The sequence below is a fragment of the Eimeria tenella genome, genomic scaffold, assembly GCF_000499545.2.
Source record: "Eimeria tenella Houghton genomic scaffold, Eth_scaff94, whole genome shotgun sequence".
NCBI lineage: Eukaryota > Apicomplexa > Conoidasida > Eucoccidiorida > Eimeriidae > Eimeria > Eimeria tenella.
In genome coordinates, this window is record NW_013543471.1 from 1 (window position 1) to 18,077 (window position 18,077).

The 18,077-nt window shown below is 54.1% G+C and overlaps 5 protein-coding genes across 5 annotated transcripts in view; 3 read left to right on the forward strand and 2 right to left on the reverse strand.

Moving 5' to 3' along the window:
* Nucleotides 1–374: 374 nt before the first annotated feature.
* On the forward strand, nt 375–4,044 carry ETH_00013410 (uncharacterized protein; the record flags this gene model as incomplete). The annotated part of the gene is made up of 9 exons (XM_013378673.1): nt 375–607; nt 728–797; nt 1,233–1,302; nt 1,529–1,605; nt 1,723–1,812; nt 2,023–2,109; nt 2,337–3,269; nt 3,465–3,566; nt 4,003–4,044. 9 exons carry the CDS (start codon nt 375–377, stop codon nt 4,042–4,044), a joined length of 1,704 nt encoding a protein of 567 aa, XP_013234127.1.
* Nucleotides 4,045–6,921: 2,877 nt separating this feature from the next.
* ETH_00013415 (uncharacterized protein) lies at nt 6,922–9,769 on the forward strand (the record flags this gene model as incomplete). Its single annotated transcript, XM_013378674.1, has 6 exons — nt 6,922–6,987; nt 7,377–7,598; nt 7,744–7,827; nt 7,963–8,019; nt 8,164–8,623; nt 8,778–9,769. The coding sequence occupies 6 exons, from the start codon at nt 6,922–6,924 to the stop codon at nt 9,767–9,769; spliced, it is 1,881 nt and encodes a 626-aa protein (XP_013234128.1).
* Nucleotides 9,770–11,094: 1,325 nt separating this feature from the next.
* ETH_00013420 (meiotic recombination protein spo11, putative) lies at nt 11,095–12,507 on the reverse strand (the record flags this gene model as incomplete). Its single annotated transcript, XM_013378675.1, has 5 exons — nt 11,095–11,469; nt 11,725–11,817; nt 11,925–12,058; nt 12,146–12,347; nt 12,490–12,507. The coding sequence occupies 5 exons, from the start codon at nt 12,505–12,507 to the stop codon at nt 11,095–11,097; spliced, it is 822 nt and encodes a 273-aa protein (XP_013234129.1).
* A 1,421-nt stretch (nt 12,508–13,928) lies between these two features.
* ETH_00013425 (uncharacterized protein) lies at nt 13,929–15,650 on the reverse strand (the record flags this gene model as incomplete). The annotated part of the gene is made up of 1 exon (XM_013378676.1): nt 13,929–15,650. The coding sequence occupies one exon, from the start codon at nt 15,648–15,650 to the stop codon at nt 13,929–13,931; it is 1,722 nt and encodes a 573-aa protein (XP_013234130.1).
* A 578-nt stretch (nt 15,651–16,228) lies between these two features.
* The window catches only part of ETH_00013430 (uncharacterized protein), a gene marked incomplete at both ends in the record, with an annotated part of 3,235 nt that continues 1,386 nt past the window's right edge, over nt 16,229–18,077 (forward strand). Inside the window, 6 exons of the mRNA XM_013378677.1 lie at nt 16,229–16,273; nt 16,408–16,482; nt 16,607–16,851; nt 17,060–17,108; nt 17,332–17,396; nt 17,848–18,025. Coding sequence (XP_013234131.1) covers nt 16,229–16,273; nt 16,408–16,482; nt 16,607–16,851; nt 17,060–17,108; nt 17,332–17,396; nt 17,848–18,025 — 657 coding nt within the window. The remainder of the gene's footprint in view (nt 16,274–16,407; nt 16,483–16,606; nt 16,852–17,059; nt 17,109–17,331; nt 17,397–17,847; nt 18,026–18,077) is intronic.

Sequence of the window (18,077 nt, forward strand, 5' to 3'; positions counted from 1 at the left end):
AGCAGCAGCAGCAACAGCAGCAGCAGATTCCACAGCAACAGCAGAACAAGCGCTGCCCCTGCATCAGGCAATAAGGCAAACCACTGGAGCGGCTCGGAGGAGGGGTACTCTGTAGATCCTTCGAGCAACAGCAGCAACAACAGCAGCAGCAGCAGCAGAAGCAGCAGCAACAGCAGCAGCAACAGTTGCAGCAGCAACGGCAAGAGCAGCAGCAGCAACAGCAAGAGCAGCGGCAGCTGTAGCAAAAGCAGAAGCTCCATCGAAGTCAGCAGGATCAGCGACGTGAGTTGCACCGGCAGTAGCAGCAGCAACAGCAGCAGCAGCACCAACACTAGCAGCAGCAGCAGCAACAAAAACCTCCTGCAGTGGGCTCCATGATGAGGACATCGCCTATGGTGAAACGGCCTCACGGGTCAGAGGAAGCAGATCAGCAGCAAGAGCAGCAGCAGCAACAACAAGGGCAGCAGCAGCACGGGCAGCAGCAGCAAGAGCAGCAGCAGCAGCAGCTGCTGGAAAGCCAGCAAGAGAAGAAAGAGGAGCAGCAGCAACAGCAGCAACAGCAGCAACAACAGTTTACATCTTTTGACCCAGACGCATTTGTTGCCATGTGAGTGCTTCGCTTCGGGTAGAGTTGGAAGCAGTTGCTGCTGCTGCTGCTGCAGTTGCTGCTGCTGCTGCTGCTTATCAGCTGCAGCTGTACAGTGTGGGGTGTGGGGTGTATGTACAGCGTGATTGGGTCCTCATCTTTCGCTCCCTTGAAGCGCCGCCTCTTTGTTGATGGAGCAGTTGTTGAGGAAGTGAGCTGCTGCTGCTGCTGCTGCCGCTGCTGCTGCTGCTGCTGCTGCTCTTCTGCTGATGCCGTTGCTGTGGCTGCTCTTGATGCTGTTGTTGCTGTTGATGCTGCTGCTCTTCCGCTGATGCCGTTGCTGTGGCTGCTCTTGCTGCTGCGGCGGCTGCTACTTCTCGGCGGCTGCTGCTGCTGCTGCTGTTTGGAATTGCTGTTACTGCTGCTGCTGCTGCTGCTCTCACTGTTGCGTTTGTTGCTGCTGTTGTAGCTACTTTTGCTGCTTCCGTCTCTGCTCTCGTTGCTTCTGTTGCTGGTGGTGTCGCTGCTGCTGCTCCTTCCACTGCACCGCTGGTACCCTTGCTGTTACTGCTGTTGCTGCTGCTGCTGCTGCTGCTGCTGCTCCTGTTCACTGTGCCCCGTGCAATTGCTGCTGCTGCCGCTGCAGCATCTCTCTACTGCGGAAGCGAAGGAGAGTTTGCTGCAGTTAATTCAGAGCCACCCTCACGTATTTCTTGGTGAGCTCTTGCTGCTGCTGCTGTTGCTGCTGCTGTTGCTGCTGCGCCCCTCTTGCTGCTGCTGCTGCTGCTCGGAAACCAGCAGCAGCAGCTTCTGGCTGCCAGCGCTCACCATTGGCTGCTGCGCGTCGAAGTTGGCGAAGCTGGGGTTTACGATTTGGGGATCTCGGCTTTAGGGTTTAGGGTTTAGGGTTTAGGGTTTAGGGTTTAGGGTTTGTGAGCTCAGAGCGCCACGGGCGGCTGCTGCCAACGGAGGCTGTGCGGTGTCTCGCCAGACACTTCGAGGGGCGGCCGGAAGTCCAGGTTTGCTTCTGCTGCTGCTGCCGCTGCCGCTGCTGCAGTTGTTGCTGCTGCTGCTGCAGCTACTGCTGCTGCTGCTGTTGATGCTGGTTCTGCTGCTTTTGCTGTGTGTATGTGCAGTACTACGTAGAGAAGCTGAGCGAAAATGATAGCAGCAACAGCAGCAGCAGCAGCAGCAGCGGTTCGCAGAAAGCTCCAAAGATCACAAAGGTGCTTGAGCTGCTGCTGCTGTTTCTGCTGCTTTTTATGCTGCTGCTCCTGTAGTTGCTGCTACTCATACTGCTGTTGCTGCTCCTCTTGTTTCTGCCACACCGTCGCTTTTGTTCGCAGCCCGAGTTGTTTTATTGCTGCTGCTGCTTCCTGCTGTGCCGCGAAATTGTTTTCTTGCCGTTGCTGCTGCTGCTGCTGCTGCTGCTGCAGGTGCAGCAGAACCGGCGGCTACAGCGCATGCGCCAGCTGCAGCAAGAGGGAACCTTCTTTTCTGAGGAAGCACTTAAGCGTGTAGAGGTAGGACGATAACCTGCAGCAGCAGCAGCAACAGCAACTGCAGCAGCAACAACTGCAGCAGTAGCAACTGCAGCAACAAAAACTGCAGGAGCAGGACCACATGCAGCAGCAGCACAGTTCATACGAGTAGCAGCCACAAACTTGGCTGCTCTTAATGTGGAAAAGCGTTGCTGCTCATGCTGCTGCTGCTGCTGCTTCTGCTGCTGCTGCTGCTGCTTCTGCTGCAGCCCGCGCTGTACGAGGAAATGGTTGGCCGCTTTGAATGCAGCTTCTCTCTTGCTGCTAGGCCGCCGACTGCAGCAGAAGCTGCAGCTGCAGCAGCAGATGCAGAGGCATCTGCTGCTGCTGCTGCTGCTGCTGCAGCCGCTGCAGCTGCCGCAGCAGCTGCGGCAGAAGCAGCAGCAACTGCAAAAGCAGCTGCCGCAGCCGCCGCTTCGCCGCCAGCTGCCCGCGTTCCCGACACCTCGGCTAGCTGCACCACTCTGGCAACGAGGAGCAGCAGCAGCAGCAGCAGCAGCAGCAGCAGCAGCAGCAGCAGCAAGGGAGGGGTGCTCTACAGCACCATGCTTGACCGCGCCTACGACAGAGAAGAAGAAGAAGAAAAAATAATAAAGCAGAAGCAAATTTGGAAGGCCCAGGAGCAGCAGTTCTATGCGCAGCTCAAACGCATGCAGCAGCAACAGCAGCAGCAGCAGCGGCAGCAGCAGCAGCAGCAGCAGCAGGCAGAAGGAGAGAACGTGGTTGAGCTGCAAGACGCCGGAGCAGCGGAAGGGAAAGTAGCAGCACCAGCAGCAAATGCAGCAGCAGCAGCACGGAGCGCAGAAAGCGACAAAAGAGAAGACGCAGAGAGGGAGCAGCAGCAGCAGCTAGAGGACGAGGAAGAGCAGCTGCAGCAGCAGCAGCAGCAGCAACGCGAGCAGCAGCAAAAGCAGCATGTGTCTGGAATCTTGGCTGAAGTAGAGCCATCGAGACGTGTAGAGCGTGGCGCTGCTGCAGCGCGGCAGCAGCAGCAGCAGCAGCACAGGCGACAGAAGCAGCAGCAGCGGCGGCGCCACGAGAAGCAGCAGCAGCAGCGGCAGCAGCAGCAGCAGCAGCTTTCGGATTGTGGAGAAGCTGAAGTGACGCAAATATCTCTAGAAGAGTTTGAAAACAACCGAAAAGTAAACCCCAAGTCCTAAACCCTAAACCCTAAACCCTAGAATAGATGAAAACCCAAATTAAAAAAGACGGAAGCGGTGTTTAGGAAAAAGCGGCGAAAGGGCAGGCGGGAAGCTGAGGAGCGCACCCAAACACTGCTGCTGCTGCCGCTGCTGCTGCTGCTGCTACTGCTGCTGCTGCTGCTGCTGCTGCTGCAGGACTTCATCGAGGTGATGCGTCTCCGCTTTCTAGCTGGCAATTTCCCCGGCGTGGATTTCGCCGCCATCGACGCCGACGACTCTTTAGACGACATCACCCAGGTGCTGCTGCTGCTGCAGTTGCTGCTGCTGCTGCTGCTGCTGCTGCTGCTGCTGCTCTTGCGCGAGGCCTTTGACGGGGCTGTGGGCCTGAGCCTTGGCTGCCCCCAACCTCACTGTGTCCGTGGCGGGCTGGCTAGCTGCTTGCTGAAGATAGCAGCTAGCTAGCCACAGCTAGCTAGCCATAGCTAGCTAGCCACAGCTAGCTAGCCAGCCTCCGATCGCTAGGTGCCTCTAGCTAGCTAGCTACAGGCAGCAAGCCGCAGCTGGGCGAGCTAGCCATCCACACACAGCTAGCCGCAGCTGGCTTGTTATGACTAGCTAGCTACAGCCAGTTAACCGCAGCTAGCTAGTCGCAGCTAGCTAGCCGCAGCTAGCTAGCCAGGACTAGCTAGCCACAGCCACACAGCCATGGCTAGCTGGGCTTTTGTGCTTGCAGGCAAACAGGGACCTTCAGGACGCATACTTCGACGCCGACTGAACCTGAGCAGTGCGGGAATTCTTGGCTAGCTAGCTAGCTAGCTCTCTAGCTGGCTAGCTAGCTGGCTAGCTAGCTAGCTAGCTGGCTGGTTAGCTGGCCAGCTAGCTTGCTGGCTAGCTAGCGAGCTCTCTAGCTAGCTTGCTGGCCAGCTAGCTTTATGGCGAGCTAGCTTGCTGGCTAGCTAGCGTGCTGGCTAGCTAGCCAGCTAGCTAGCTAGCTTGCTGGCTAGCCAGCTTATTGGCTAGCTAGCTAGCTAGCTAAGTAGGGGAATAGTAAACTGGCTAGCTAGCCAGCTGTGGGGCAGCTGGCTATATCTTTATTAGCTAGCGTGGGAGGCAAACAGCTGGCCAGCTGCACAGCGTGCGACGTGACGCCCAGGAATTCTGTTGCTGCTGCTGCTGCTGCTGCTGTTTCAAGAGCAGCAGCAGCAAAGGGATGACGGAAATCGAAGTAGCAACTGGGCTCAGGGCTAAAGGCCCAGGGTCTAGGGTTTGGGGGTCAAGACCTGGACCACGCCGCAGCAACAGCAGCAGCAGCAGGAACAGCAGCAGCAGCAGGAACAGCAGCAGCAGTGGCAATCGTCGCAACAGCCCCACTAGCTGGGTTTGCATGCTGCCCCTGTCCTTTAGTTTAAGTGGACCCCGGGTGCATACGGCAGCAGGACAGGAGTTCCCCCCGCTGCTGCTACGGCTGCTGCTGTTGGTGTTGCTGCTGTTGGTGTTGCTGCTGCTGCTGCTGCTGCTGCTGCTGCTGCTGTTTGCCTAGCGCAGCTAGCTACAGGCACTGTGCGTTTGCCGCATAGGGCTAATTCTCATCTACAGATGGGCACTCAGAGTGTTCCGCGTGGCGGCCGTGGGGGTGTAGTGGGTTGCGGCTTGACGGCGAAGACAGAAAGGTGGCGAAGATTCGTGAAATTTATTTTAAAATGAGAAACAGTCTCAAAATATAGTTTAAAAACTAGTTGGAGTGCTGCAGGGTCTCGCTGGAAGCCTTTAACTCTGCGTTTCCAGTTTCTGCAACGCGGAAACATGAACAGGTAGCCGCTGCCTGCGGCGGCTGCTGCTCGCTCGCCGCGATCTGAAGCGGAAAAACGGTAAAAGGGAGGTAAATAGTTAAAAATAAAATACTTCTTTGTATTCTCGTCGAAAAACTGAAGACGGCCGGCGCTTTCTTCGATTTCCCCGGCTTTCCCAGTGGCGCTGACGACGTGAAGGCGGCGACGCTCGAGTTCCTGGAAGCCGCTCGAGCTCGCCAGCCCGTCTTTGTTTTGCTCAAATAACTCAAAATAAATATTAAAATTGCAGATTTTAGACTTATTTTGGGGAAATAAGAAGAATTGAGTGCCGAGTAGCTGCGGCCGACGAGCGCAGCTGCAGCCGCAGCAGCCGCGGCATCGGCGGCGCCTTCCGTGCTGGGATTTTCCTGATCTGCGCTTCAACGCTTGGATTTTTTGTTTATTTTTCCGTTTAAACTGTTTCTAAATACCATTTAAACCGAAAAGAGCTCGTTTGAACCGCGACTTTGGCGCTTTTCCCCCCTGCGGTGGCGGCGCCGTGTGCACAGCAGCAGCAGCCAGCACACAGCTGCTGCTCGCGCCTGTCTCGCTCCAGTTTAAATATCTGTCGCAGTCCTTCTCCGTTTATTTTGCATTTTGTTTTCTTAAAACAGCAAACAGACACCACAGCCCCCATCCTAGGCAGGGAGCTGCTGCTGTGTGCTTCGCCGTCACCGCGCGCCGTAGCAGCAGCAGCAGCAGCAGCAGCAGCACTCCTTTTCTCTGCAGCAGGTACTTTCATCTGTCTAATTACCCTTTTTGAAAGGCTCAGGTGCAACTACACAGCAGATTCGCTGCTGCATGCACGGAGGGAGCGCCACGCACACACACGATCGCAGCAGCAGCAGCTGCAGCTGCAGCAGCAGCAGCAGCAGCAGCAAACTCAGCAGCAGCAGCAGCAGTAAGCAGCAGCTACAGCAGCAAAATCGGGAATCTTCGCTGCAACTGCAGACAAAGCTCTCCTCGAAGCAGCAGCTTGAGCAGCAGCCGCAGCGCCCGCAGCTGCTCCAGCAGCCGCAGCAGCAAACAAAGTAGCAGCTGCAGTGGCTGCAGCCGCAGCAAAGCCAGCAGCAGCAGTAGGTGCAGCAGCAGCAGCCTGCGCTCAAGAAGCACCTTCCAGCCGCATTGAAGGATTCCACCGCGTACATTAATCGCAGCGCATCAACACAAGCAGCAGCAACGAGATCGGCAGCAGCAGCAGCAACAGCAGCAGCAGCAGCAACAGCAGCAGCAGCAGCAGCAGCAGCAGGCCTTCTCCTTTTCTAGGGGGCCCCAGGGCCCCCCCATTTAGGGAGAATGGACGGCCAAAGAGATCGCTGCTATGTGACATTTCACTGTCTTTGTCCGGACACCAAGCTCGGCAAGCAAACCCTAAACCCTAAACCCTAAACCCTAAACCCTAGCAAGGCGACTACTTCGTGCAGAAAGAAGCTGCGGCCGTCGTTTTTCTGCGGGATTTTTGTCCTTGCACTTTCAAGTTGCTGCTGCACTTAATCATGTTTATTAATTTATTTTTATTTATTTATTTACTTGTTTATTTGCTGCAGGAGAAGAGCTGTGTCTGCTGGGGGATGCGCCGGCGCTGGGCAGCTGGCAGCTGCGGGAGCGTTTGCTGCTGTCCACTTCTGCTGCTGCTTTTCCTCTTTGGGTTTCTGCTGCTGTTTCCTTGCCAGTGAACACTCCAATAAAGTACAAGTACATCGTGGCCCCTGCCTGCTGCTGCAGCAGCAGCAGCAGCAGCAGCAGCGGCGGCGGCGGCGGGAGGCGCTGCTGCAGCTGCAGCAGCAGCAGCAGCAGCTGCAGATGGGAAAGCATCAAGGGACATGACGACTCCGGAAACCGCCTCATTCGACTCACACCTGGCAGCCAAGAACTCTTCGACAGATTCGGTTTGCTGCTGCTGCTGCTGCTGCTGCTGCTGCAGTTTCAGCCTGATGCTGCTGCTGCTGCTGCTGCTGCAGTTTCAGCCAGCTGCTGCTGCTGCTGCAGTTTCTCCCGCTGGTGCTGCAGTCTCTCTGGCTGCCGGTGCTGTCTCTCCTGCTGCTGCTTTTGCTGCTGCAGTTTCTGCTGCTGCTGCTGCAGTCTCTCCTGCTGCTGCTGCAGTCTGTCCTGCTGCCGTTGCTGCTTCAGCCCAGTGGGCTGCTGCTGCCAGTTCTTTTCAAGCACTTGTCTTGAGAGTTTATCAAATAAATAAGTATTTATTATTATTTATTTATTATTTAATTTATTTATTATTTATTTATTTATTTCGAATTTGCTGCTTCTGTCTTCAGGCCAGTGCGACTTCCCGCCCTTGACAATGGGCGTTTCGCCTCACCCGCTGCTTTCCCCCCTCAGCAGCAGCAGCAGCAGCAACAACAGCAGCAGCAGCAGCAGCAGCAGGGGAGACCTGGAGAGCAGCAGCAGCAGCAGCAGCAGCAGCAGCTATCCGTTGAGCCTTTTTGCTGCGAAGCCGAACCATGAGGGGCTGCTGAAGTTGAACTCGACGAGCAGCATCAAGGTGGGGGTCTGGGGGCTCATTTTTTGCGGATTTGGATGAAATTTGTTCATTTTTATTCATTTTTGTTTATTTTTATTTATTTTTATTGTTTTAAATCGTTTTTTGCGTTTATTTCCGCCTTTTAAATCGAATTTCCCGCTCGCAGGACCCCGGCGCTCCCCAGGACGCGGCCGTGCGGCTGAAGATGCTCAAGTCCATTGAGCGCCTCTGCAAGCTGAACTCCGGCCAGGTAACAGCAGCAAATTAATTTATTTATTTATTTATTTATTTATTATTTATTTTATTTATTTATTTATTTATTTTATTTCTTTTGCCGTTTGTTTTGCACTCATTTCGCGGGTCTGGTCCTGCGCCGGCCCTGCAGGTCGGGGATTTGCGCGAGACGGTGGAGAGGAGCCACACGGAGCTGCTGCAGCAGCTGGTGGGCAGATTAAATAAATAGATAATTTAACAGATTAATTAATTAATTAAAAATAATAAAATAAATTAATTAGTTTTTAAAATCCGGAGAATAAAGCCCTCGGCGCAGCTGCCTGCTTGTCTTTTTCTTGTTTCGCTGCTGCAGAAGACAGACGGCACGAAGCAGCGTTCCCAGCTGGAGGATGTTTCTTCCGCTGCTGCTGCTGCTGCTGAGGCCGCCGGAGCCGCAGCAGCAACAGCAGCAGCAGCTGCTGCTGCGGACGCAGTGGCTGCGGCAGTGACTGAGACAAAGCAGCAGCTGCAGCAGCAACTGCAGGAGCTGCAGCAGCAGATGCAGCAGCAGCTGCAGCAGCAGCTGCGAGAACAGCTGCAGCAGCAGCTGCAGCAGCAGTTGCAGCAGCTGCTGCGGGAACAGCTGCAACAGCAGATGCAACAGCTGCAGGAACAGGCTGCAGCACTTTTGGAAGAAACTACGCGGCAAGCAGCAAAGCAAATAGAGGCAGCAGCTGCAGAGCGGCTGTCGCTGTCCGCAGCAGCAGCAGCAGCAGCAGCAGCAAATGCGAGGGGTGAAGAAGCCCTGCAGTCCCTTGCTGCAAGTGTAGGAGGTGTGCAGAAGAAATAAATAATTCAAAGTAGCATTTTAAATAATTAAAAATAATTAAAATTAGAAACTAAAATTAATAATTTTGCTTTTGTTTAGTAGCCTTTTCTGTGCTGCTTCTCCACTTGCGCGTTGCTGCGGCTGTGCGTGTGCTGCAGCAGCAGCAGCAGCAGCAGCAGCAGCAAGCGACTCAGCGTCTTCCTGCGGGATATTCCCCTTCAGCTGCCAGTCGAGCCGCTCGACTTCTGCTGCTGATCCTTTTCAAATGAGGGATCCAATTAGAGACCGAGAAAATGAAAAAGCAGCAGCAGCAGCAGCAGCAGGAGAGCGGGGAGTAGAGGGGAGCGAGCTGTGCATGCAGCACAAGCTGCAGCAGCAGCGCAGCAGCAGCAGCAGCAGCAGCGACACGGAGAGCGACACGGACCTGTCGACAACGGCAACAGCAGCAGCAGCGGCGGCTGCTGCTGCAGTGGCGGCCGCGGATCCGGCGGTGACCGCAGCAGCAGCAGCAGCAGCAGCAGCAGCAGCAGACCTCTCGCTGCAGCTGCCCCCAGAAGCCCCTGCTTCTGCAGAACTCCTCGAAACCATTCTCACCAGCAGAGACATTTCTCCAGACTTGTCTTGGATTCATTTAACTCTTCACGAGTTGAAGAAGGAGGCCTGCAGCAACAGGCAGCTGCTGGGCTGGATCTGCAGGCACCTCGACCAGCAGCAGCAGCAGCAGCAGCAGCAGCAGCGGCGCGCTGCAGCAGCAGCAGACGCAGAGACCTTCCACATCTTCACGCCCCTCGTCCTCAGCAGACAAACCAGCGACGCTTCGCTCTCCGACTCCCCCTCGCCCTCGCCGCCCCGCAGCAGCAGCAGCAGCAGCAGCAGCAGCAGCAGCAGCAGCAACAACAACCGCAGCAGCACGAAGGAAGTGGTGCTTGCGCCCCCGGGCTCCCCCCGCGGAGTCGTGGAGACTGCGAGCATCAGCATGGCGAAGAGCCGCCAGAAGTTCACCAGCAGCAGCAGCAGCAGCAACGGCAGCAGCAGCAGCAGCAAGCCGCAGCAGTCCCACTACTTCCCCAAGATCCACACTGCAGCAGGAGACCAGGACTGGGAACAGTACATCAGCACTAACAAGGGAGTGCGAAAGGAAGTGGGATAAACGTGGCTAGCTGGCTAGCTAGCCAGCTAGCTAGCCAGCTAGCTAGCTGTGGCTAGCCCTGGCTAGCTAGCTGGCTGTGTATAGCCGGCTAGCTGTGCTGGCTGCGGCTAGCTAGCTGGCTGTGTTTAACGAGCTGGCTGTGGCTAGCTAGCCAGCCGTGGCTAGCTAGCTAGCCGTGGCTAGCTAGCTAGCTGTGGACAGCTGGCTAGCTAGCCGTGGGTAGCTAGCAAGCTATAGAGAGAGGGATGGCTCGCAGCGCAGCTAGCGACGGCTAGCCAGCGCTGCCAGGCTGGAGGCGGCTAGCTAGCAGTGGCTAGCTAGCTGTGGAGCTAGCTAGCTGTGGCTAGCTAGCTGTAGGGTTAGCTAGCTGTGGCTAGCTAGCTGTGGGACTAGCTAGCTGCAGCCCAACTAGGCATGGCTAGGCAGCTCGGATGCAGCTAGCTAGCTAGCTAGCAGCTAGCCAGCAAGCTAGCTAGCTAGCTAGCTAGCTAGCTAGCTGCATGTAAGAAGGGCTGCGTGAACGAAAGAAAAAGAAAAGTGAAGGCGAAAGAAGGCAGTGGTTGGAGTGTCGCGTTTGTGCGTGAGTCGGGGTGTACGTACACCTCGGAGGAGCGGCAGTTGGGGTTTATTTTTATTTTTGTTTGCATTTATTTCGCAGTTTGGAATTAAAACTGTATTTTTATTTGTGAAGAGAAAGAATTTGCGTCGCGTTTGTTTTATGGGTGCATCGACTTGGGGTGTATGGGCAGCTCGGGTGTATGGGCAGCTCGGGTGTATGGGCAGCTCGGGGTGTATGCGCAGCTGTCCGCTCGCGTTTCTCCAGTTCAGAAGAACTCTTTGCTTTCTTTTTGCCACTTTTCTTGGAATTATTCAATTAAAGTCCAGTTGTTGTTCAATTATTATTTATTTATTCTTTCTTTTCACCTTTTCTCGCACTTTGTTGCAATTTTAATTCGCTTGCGATCGGCACTGCCAAAGAACGGCTCCTGGCAACAAACGGACAATGAATTTATTTATTTCTTTTTTCTTTTCAACTAATTCACAGCCACTTGCTAGTCTTATTATTTATTTATTTATTTATTTTTATTATTTATTTATTTATTATTTATTATTTATTTTATTTATTTTAGGTACTTCTTTTGCTGCGGAGAGCAGCAGTAAAGAAAAATAGGAAAAGATATTTAGGCCATCCCCTGAGCTGCCGAGACAGCCCAGCAGCAAATTGGGAATTGAATTTAATGATTTAAACTTTTATTTATTATTTCAATTTATAATTCAATTTATTATTTATAATTCAATTTATTTGTTTTAATTTATTTTTCTTTTCACTCCAGCCAAAGCCTCCTGAGGGCGCGGGTGGTGATGACTCGCTGCAGCTCCGAGCTGTCTATACACTCCAGCGCCTCGACTTCGCACTTGCAGTTTTTCTCTTTCATTAATTTGCATTCATTTTTTATTTTTTCATTTGCTGCTACTCCGGGGTGCTGCAGCAAACTGGCTAGCAGCGCCTTATCTCTTTTCTCCAGCGGCAGCAAAGCGCTCGCGGGCACAGCAGCAGCGTCTGCGTGCAGCAGCCCCAGCCACCGCAGGCTGCTGCAGCAGCAGCAGCTGCTGCTGCTGCTGCTGCTGGGGCGGCCCCCGTATTTGTAGGTCAGGTAAATGTAAATGCCGTGGGGGTCCCAGTCGCCCACAAAGGCAGCCTGCAGCAGCAAAAAGATAAAATGAGATTGGCAAATAATAATTCTCAAATCAACTGCTCTATTATATTTCTGCTGCTGCTGCTGCTGCTGCTGCTGGTTGTGTGTGCTGCAGGGCCGTTTGGAGGCAGGGGCTGCTGCGGGTTAATTGGCTTTTTTGTGGATGATGAATTTGCCGTTTGGATTGTTTTATTTGAATTACAAAGTGCATTTAGTTGGATTTAATTTAAAATGTTTTATTCTTTAATTTTTAATTACCTCCAGCTGCAGCGACTGAGACAAATGCCCCAATAAAGCTCTTGTGCAAAAGTCCGGAAAGCCGCGGCCAGTAATCAGCACGCACGGCAGCAGCTGTACGTACACCCGAATTGCGCAACAAAAGAAGCACGCAGCAGCAGCAGCAGCAGCAGCAGCGGCAGCAGCAGCAGCAGCAAAGGTGAAACTCGAGAGCTTCTCACATTCCAAAGCTGCAGGCCACAAAGGGCCTGGAAGATGCTGTCTTTTTCAACCACAAGAAGATACTTAGCAGCAGAAGCTGCTGCTGCTGCTGCTGCTGCTGCCACCATGGCTTCGGATATCATCAGGCCGCTGCCTTTGAGCAAACAAAATCAGTCGCGGTCTTAAGGGTTTAGGGTTTGGGGTTTAGGGTTTAGGGTTTAGGGTGTAGGCCCATACTGACCGGAACTGCACGAGATCTCCGCGCCGTCGTCGTTTCGAAAGGTCACCAGCCCCGCGACAGACCCTGCAAATGACATATTATCGTGCTGCTGCTGCTGCTGCTGCTGCTGCTGTTGCTGCTGCTGCTGCTGCAGCTGCCTACCTCTTTCAGAAGCAAAGACAGACAGAGAGGCTCTCGGGAGTTCCAGATGGCCAAGCAAGTCCTGCGCATTGAATTAATTGAATTGTGTTATATTAAGTTGAACTAAATTAAATTAAATTAAATTCAATCAAATTTAATTAAATTCAATTAAATTTAATTAATTGAATTGAATTGAATTGAAAAAGAAAGATAGAAACGCGCACTTGCAGAAGGCGGTTCATTTGCTGCTGGTTTTTGAACAAGTCGGGGCTCTTGTAGTAGAGCTCTCTCTGGGTGGCTTTTTTTTTCTGTGTTTGATTAAATGAATTTAAATGAAGTAATTGAATTGTTTCAATTTGAATAAAGAAAATAATCCCAGCAAATCGCACCTTCACGGCCAGCGTGTGGAGGTGGTGGATCAGCGCAGCAGCTGCAAATCGGAATCTTCTTGAAATGGAAAAGGAAGCAACAAAAAGCATTACTTTTTGCAATTCTTTCGAAACGCGCCATTCTCAATCCCGGAAGTTTCTTCTTTGTATTTCCACTGGTGTTATTTTCTTTTTCCGAGCAAATGAATTCAAGAATGTCGAGTACGCATTGTTCAAGAGCTGCAGATACACCTGAAACGCGGCGAGACCTGACTCAGGAAAATGACGGAAACTCGCAAGCAATTCACTTGTTTCTCCTTCTCCGTCCATTGTCGTTGAGAGAATAGTCAAAGAAGTCAATCTGGGAAAAAGAAAAACCAAAAAAAGTATATAATGGCGTCACCTGTTGCACCCAGCAGCAGTTGCTGCGGAAAGCTCAGCGTACACCCCAAATCCTCGCGCGTCACAAACGCGAAATCTCGTTTTTCTTTTTCATTTATTTGTTTTAATTTAATTTAATTGTTTTCATTTAGTTTCCACGGCTTCTCCTGGGTTGCTGCTGCTACAGATCACTGAAATGTCTGCATGCGTTTGCAGTTTCTGCCGCCACGCTCTGCACGTTTGCTGGATTCAAGCTCGACTTGAAGTCAATGCATTTTAATTCTTGAAGACGAAATGCACTTTAACTTCTCATCAAATTAGTTTTTCAAATTAGAAATAAAACGCTTTTCTGCAATTGCAGAAGCTGGCCAAAAGCCACACGAAAAAAACTGGCGGACAAAGGGGTTTATCTTTTGCAAATTAAATGCTAATTAAATAATTTTCTTTTCAAACAGAAGTTCCTTTGCTTCTTCTCCGCGGCCTCTACTTGCGGCTTCTCTTTGTTTGCTGAGTCCCTCTGCTGTTGTCCTGCGGGTCTCCTGCTGCTGCTGCTGCTGCTGCTGCAGTTGCTGCTGCGCAGCGCAGCTGGCTGAAGTTTGCTGCAGCAGGTGAAGCAGCAGAAGGCGCAGCGCAGCGCCGCGAAGAGCAGTAAGAAGGCAAATAAAAACGCTGCGCCTTTTATTTTCTTCTTCATTTTAGTTCTATTTTAAATCCAGAAAAGATCGGAAAAGAAAGCAGCAAAAGCAGCGCATCCCGGGAATCGAAGCAGCAGCAGCAGCAGCAGCAGCTGCAGCAGCACGGAGAAACGGGAAAAAAGCGGGTCAAATCCGGGCGAAAGAGAGGAGCAGCAGCAAAGCTCGGGCTTTGCTGCTGCTGCTGCTGCAGCGAGCAGCAGCAGCAGGGCGCTGCTGCTGCTACTTGTTGGCCTTTTTGGAGTTTTTACCTTTTTCTTTTTCTGCACTTTTGCTACGGCTCTTCTGCACCCGCCGCAGCAGCTCGGCCCTGGAGAGAGGCCTGGAGTCCATTTCGTCTTCTTCTGAAGTGTCTGTACTGTTGGATCTGTTGAGAGCAGAAGGAGGTTTAATTTGCGGGCTGGCCTTGCTGCTGCTGCTGCTGCTGCTGCTGCTGTTTTTTTCGGGGTTTTTTTCGGGGTGTTTTGGGGTGCGGGGGGGCGGGGCCGGGGTGTCTGTACAGTCGGTTTGCTGCTGCAGCAGCTGCTGCAGCAGCAAATCGACGGCTTCTTCAACAGCTCGCAAATAATTAATTATATTTATTTCTGCTGCTGCATCTTCTTTGGCCCAGAGCTGGTCCTTGTACTTGTCTGCTGCTCCGACCAAGGTGAACATACACCTGGCGCTGCTGACGATCTGCTGCAGCTGCTGCGCTGCTGCTGCGTTTGCTGCAGCGAGCTGCTGCGCACGGCTTTCGACAGCAGCAGCTTGCTGCTGCTGCTGCAGACTCTCCTGCAGCTTCTGCCTGCACGTTTGCTGCTGCAGCTCCGTGAAGAAGTGCAGCTGCTGCCGCAAACTTTGGATTGCTGCTTCCTGAGCTTCCTGCTGCTCCCCCAACTCATTAACATAATTGAAAAGAGAAAAGTTGTGTTCTTCAGCAACTTGAAATGCTGCAGCAAGTTGCTGCACGCTGCTGATGCCTGTGGCAGCTTGAATCTTGGCAAAAGCAACTTTGTAGTTCCGGATTTTGCAAATGCTGCTGAGTCCTTCTTCAGGGCTTTCCGACTTGCTGCTGCTGCTGCTGCTGCTGCTGCTGCTGCTGCTGTGGGCTTCGGTTTCGCACTCCGCGGCGCGGCGCGCCTCGGCGTCGCGCTGCTGCTGCTGCCGCCGCTGCTGCTGCTGCTGCTGCTGCTGCTGCTGGCGGGTCCAGTGGCGCAGCTGCAGCCCGTCGAGCAGCTGCTGCAGGTCGGCCCACTCGCTCTCGAAGCTGCGGCGCTCTTTGGCCTCCTCGGCCTTGAGAGCAGCAATTTGCTGCTGCGCTGCTTCTCGAGCAGCAAAAGCAGCAGCAGCAACTTTGATGAGAGAAAGGACTTGGCGCTTTTCTGTCTGCAAGTCTCCCTGGGCCTTTTTAAAAAGCTGCTGGAAGGTCACCCGCTCGCGGCGCAGCCCGTCGATTTGCTGCTGCAGCAGCTTGTTGCGAGCAGCAGCTTGGCTTTGCTTCTGCAGCGCCTGCTGCAGCCGGTTCTCCAGCACTTGCTGCTGCTTCGCAAGTGAACCACTGGTCACCTGGTCTGCGTAGACGCCGCCGCAGGCCCCCAGCTGCTGCCTGCTGCTGCGGAGGCGGGCCTCGAGGAGGCTGCGGCGCTGCAGCAGCTGCTGCTCCTCGCGCTTTGCTGCTGCAGTGCGCCGCAGCAGCTCGCAGCACTGCTCGTTCAGCCCCTGCATGCGCGCCCCCAGCAGCAAGTTCTGCTGCTGCGACAGCGCCTCCCGTGTCTGCTGCAGCTCGCTCTTCAGTGCAGCATTTTCGCTCTTCAGCTTCTCCAGCGCGCGCTGCTGCTTCCGTAGCCGCCCCTGCGCTGCTTCCCCGAAGGCCCGCGCCTCCTGGGCCACCAGCCGCAGCTTCCGCCGCAGCTCCGTCACTGCAGCAGCAGCAGCAGCAGCAGCAGCGTCTTCACCTGCTTCCATTCTCCCCCATCAGTCTGCAGGCCGCGGGATTCGCCGGGCGGCCGGCCGCCCGCCCATCGCCTCCGCCGGGGTCACTTCTGCCCGCCGGAGAGGAGCTCCGCGCTGCTCTTTCTCCCGATCCCGCTGAATGTACACCTCAGCTCGCTTCTTTTCGACAATTAATTGCGCCTTTCCACTTTTTCCGACTCTTTTCTCCCAACTCGGCCCCAGAGAACGGCCCCCCAGCCGCCGCACCGCCCGACTGGGGCCCCGAGCAGCGACCGCAGCCCCACCACCCGCGCCTCCCGCCCCCCATTTTCCCGTTTGTTTCCCCCCCCCGAACTCCAAATTAAAACTTCTGAAAGCTCTTCCCGTCTTCGAGTCCTGCGACGCAAAAGGCCGCCGAGGTGTACGCACGCCGCGCCGCTTCCCGCTGCTGCTGCATGCAGTTGGCGCCGCCGCCTCGCGAGTCGCCGCTGCCTATTCAACTTGTGCTCCCAAGACCCAAATAATGCATTTATTTCCGAAAAATACCTTTTCACGGACTCTGCCTTGCGGTTTTCGCAGTTTCACGCGCCTCTCCCCAGCCAGGGTCCACCATGCCCGCCCCGGTGGTGTCCTACTTGAACTACCCGATCTACTCGGTAACTTCGCCTTTTTCCGCTTTTTCTTCCCCCAGAGTGAATTAAATTACTTTTTCTACTCTTAATCCCGGAAGATCGCTCTCGAGACCTGCGCTTTCCGCCTCGTTGGGCGGCTGTCTGCGTGCTGCGCCCAGGCGGCGAGCGACGGCACGTTCATAGTCACTTCCGGCGGCGGCGGCGGCAAAGACTATGGAATTGAAGACAAACTGGTGTGTATGTACACTTGATTGTTGGAAAAAGCCAAAGAGAAAGGCCGGGGGGCCCAGGAGCCGAGTTGAACCGCAGCAGCAGCTGGTTTGCTGCTGCTGCGCCTGTCTGCTGCTGCGGCTGCAGGAAGCACACACCTACAACCCAGAGACACAGAAGATCGTCACAATCGACGCGGCAGCAGCAGGCTGCGTGGTGGACTCCATTAACTACAACTCAACAGTAGGGCTGCTCAACCAGCAGCAGCAGCAGCAGCAGCAGCAAAATGGTTTAAATGAACAAATCTTTTGCTGCATGCGACTGCAGGTCAATCTCTTCTGCGGCTGCAGCGACAGAGAATGTCTCATAATGAAGGTGGACGACAGCAATGGGTGTGTAGACAGGAGTTCAAAATATTTCAAATTTTACGATTTTAAATCCATTTTTATTCATTTTAATTCTTTTAAACGCCATTTTTTAAAATGTATTCATTTAAAATGTACTTTTATTCGTATTTATTGTTTTAAACTGCTTTTTTTCGACAAAAATGCCATTTCAAGTTTCGCGCAGCTGCGCTTCCCCTGCGGTGTATCGACACAGCTTGCAAATTCTGCACCGCTTCGGAACCGAACAGACAAAGAAACGCCTCGTGAGGACTCGCAGCAGCAGCAGCAGCAGTAACAGCAGCAGCAGCAGCAACAGCAGCAGCAGCAGCAGCAGCGGGGCCGTCCTGGTGCCACAGAAGGCCGGCGGCCCCCCGCGCCTGCATTTATGGTTTAATTTGCTTTAAAATGTTTTACTTGAAATAAAGAAAAAACTTCTTTTCAATTAAATAAATTCAAATTCAAATTTCCACTTCTTCACTGCTGCAGATCGTCGCCAGATTCTCCCCCTCCGGCGAATATATCATTTCCGGCGGGGAAGACAAAATCTTAAGGTCAGAATAAACCCAATTGGGGGCCCCTAGGGGGCCCCAGGGGCCCCCAAAGGTTCCTAGGGGCCCCCCTGGGGGCCCCCCGAGGCCCCTGGGGGCCCCTGGGGGTCTCTGGGGGCCCCTATAGGCCCCTTGAGGCCCCGGGGGGTCTTCAGGGGCCCCTTGGGGGCCCCTGGTGTCGTTCTGGAGTTCTCAGGGGCCCCTTGGGCCCCTTGGGTTCCTTTGGGGTCTTGGGGGGCCCCCTGGGGCCCCCAGGTCGATGGGGGGGGCCCCTGGGGCCCCCAGATCGTTCGAAAGGCCCCCAGGGGCCCCCGGGGGCCCCCGGGGCCCCTGCAGCAAACCCTGCCTGAGGGGGCCCTTGCTGATAAAGCTGTAGGATTGGCTGGTCTGGCTGCAGGGTTTATTGCTGCTGCTGCTGCTGCTGTCGGTGCTGCTGCTGCTGCTGCTGCTGAAGGGTGTGGAGGGTGATAGTTGAGCAGCCGCAAGCGAAGGAAACTGCAGCAAGCCAGCAGCAGCAGCTGCAGCTGCAGCAGCAGCAGCAGCAGCAGGAAGTCCGCACAGAGTTGGTGTCTGAAATTCAAGCCAGCATTGGCGACATAAGAGATGTCACTATGAGCGACGACTCCCACCTGGTGGCCCGCAAACCCTGCACAAACCCTAAACCCTAAACCCTAAACCCTAAAC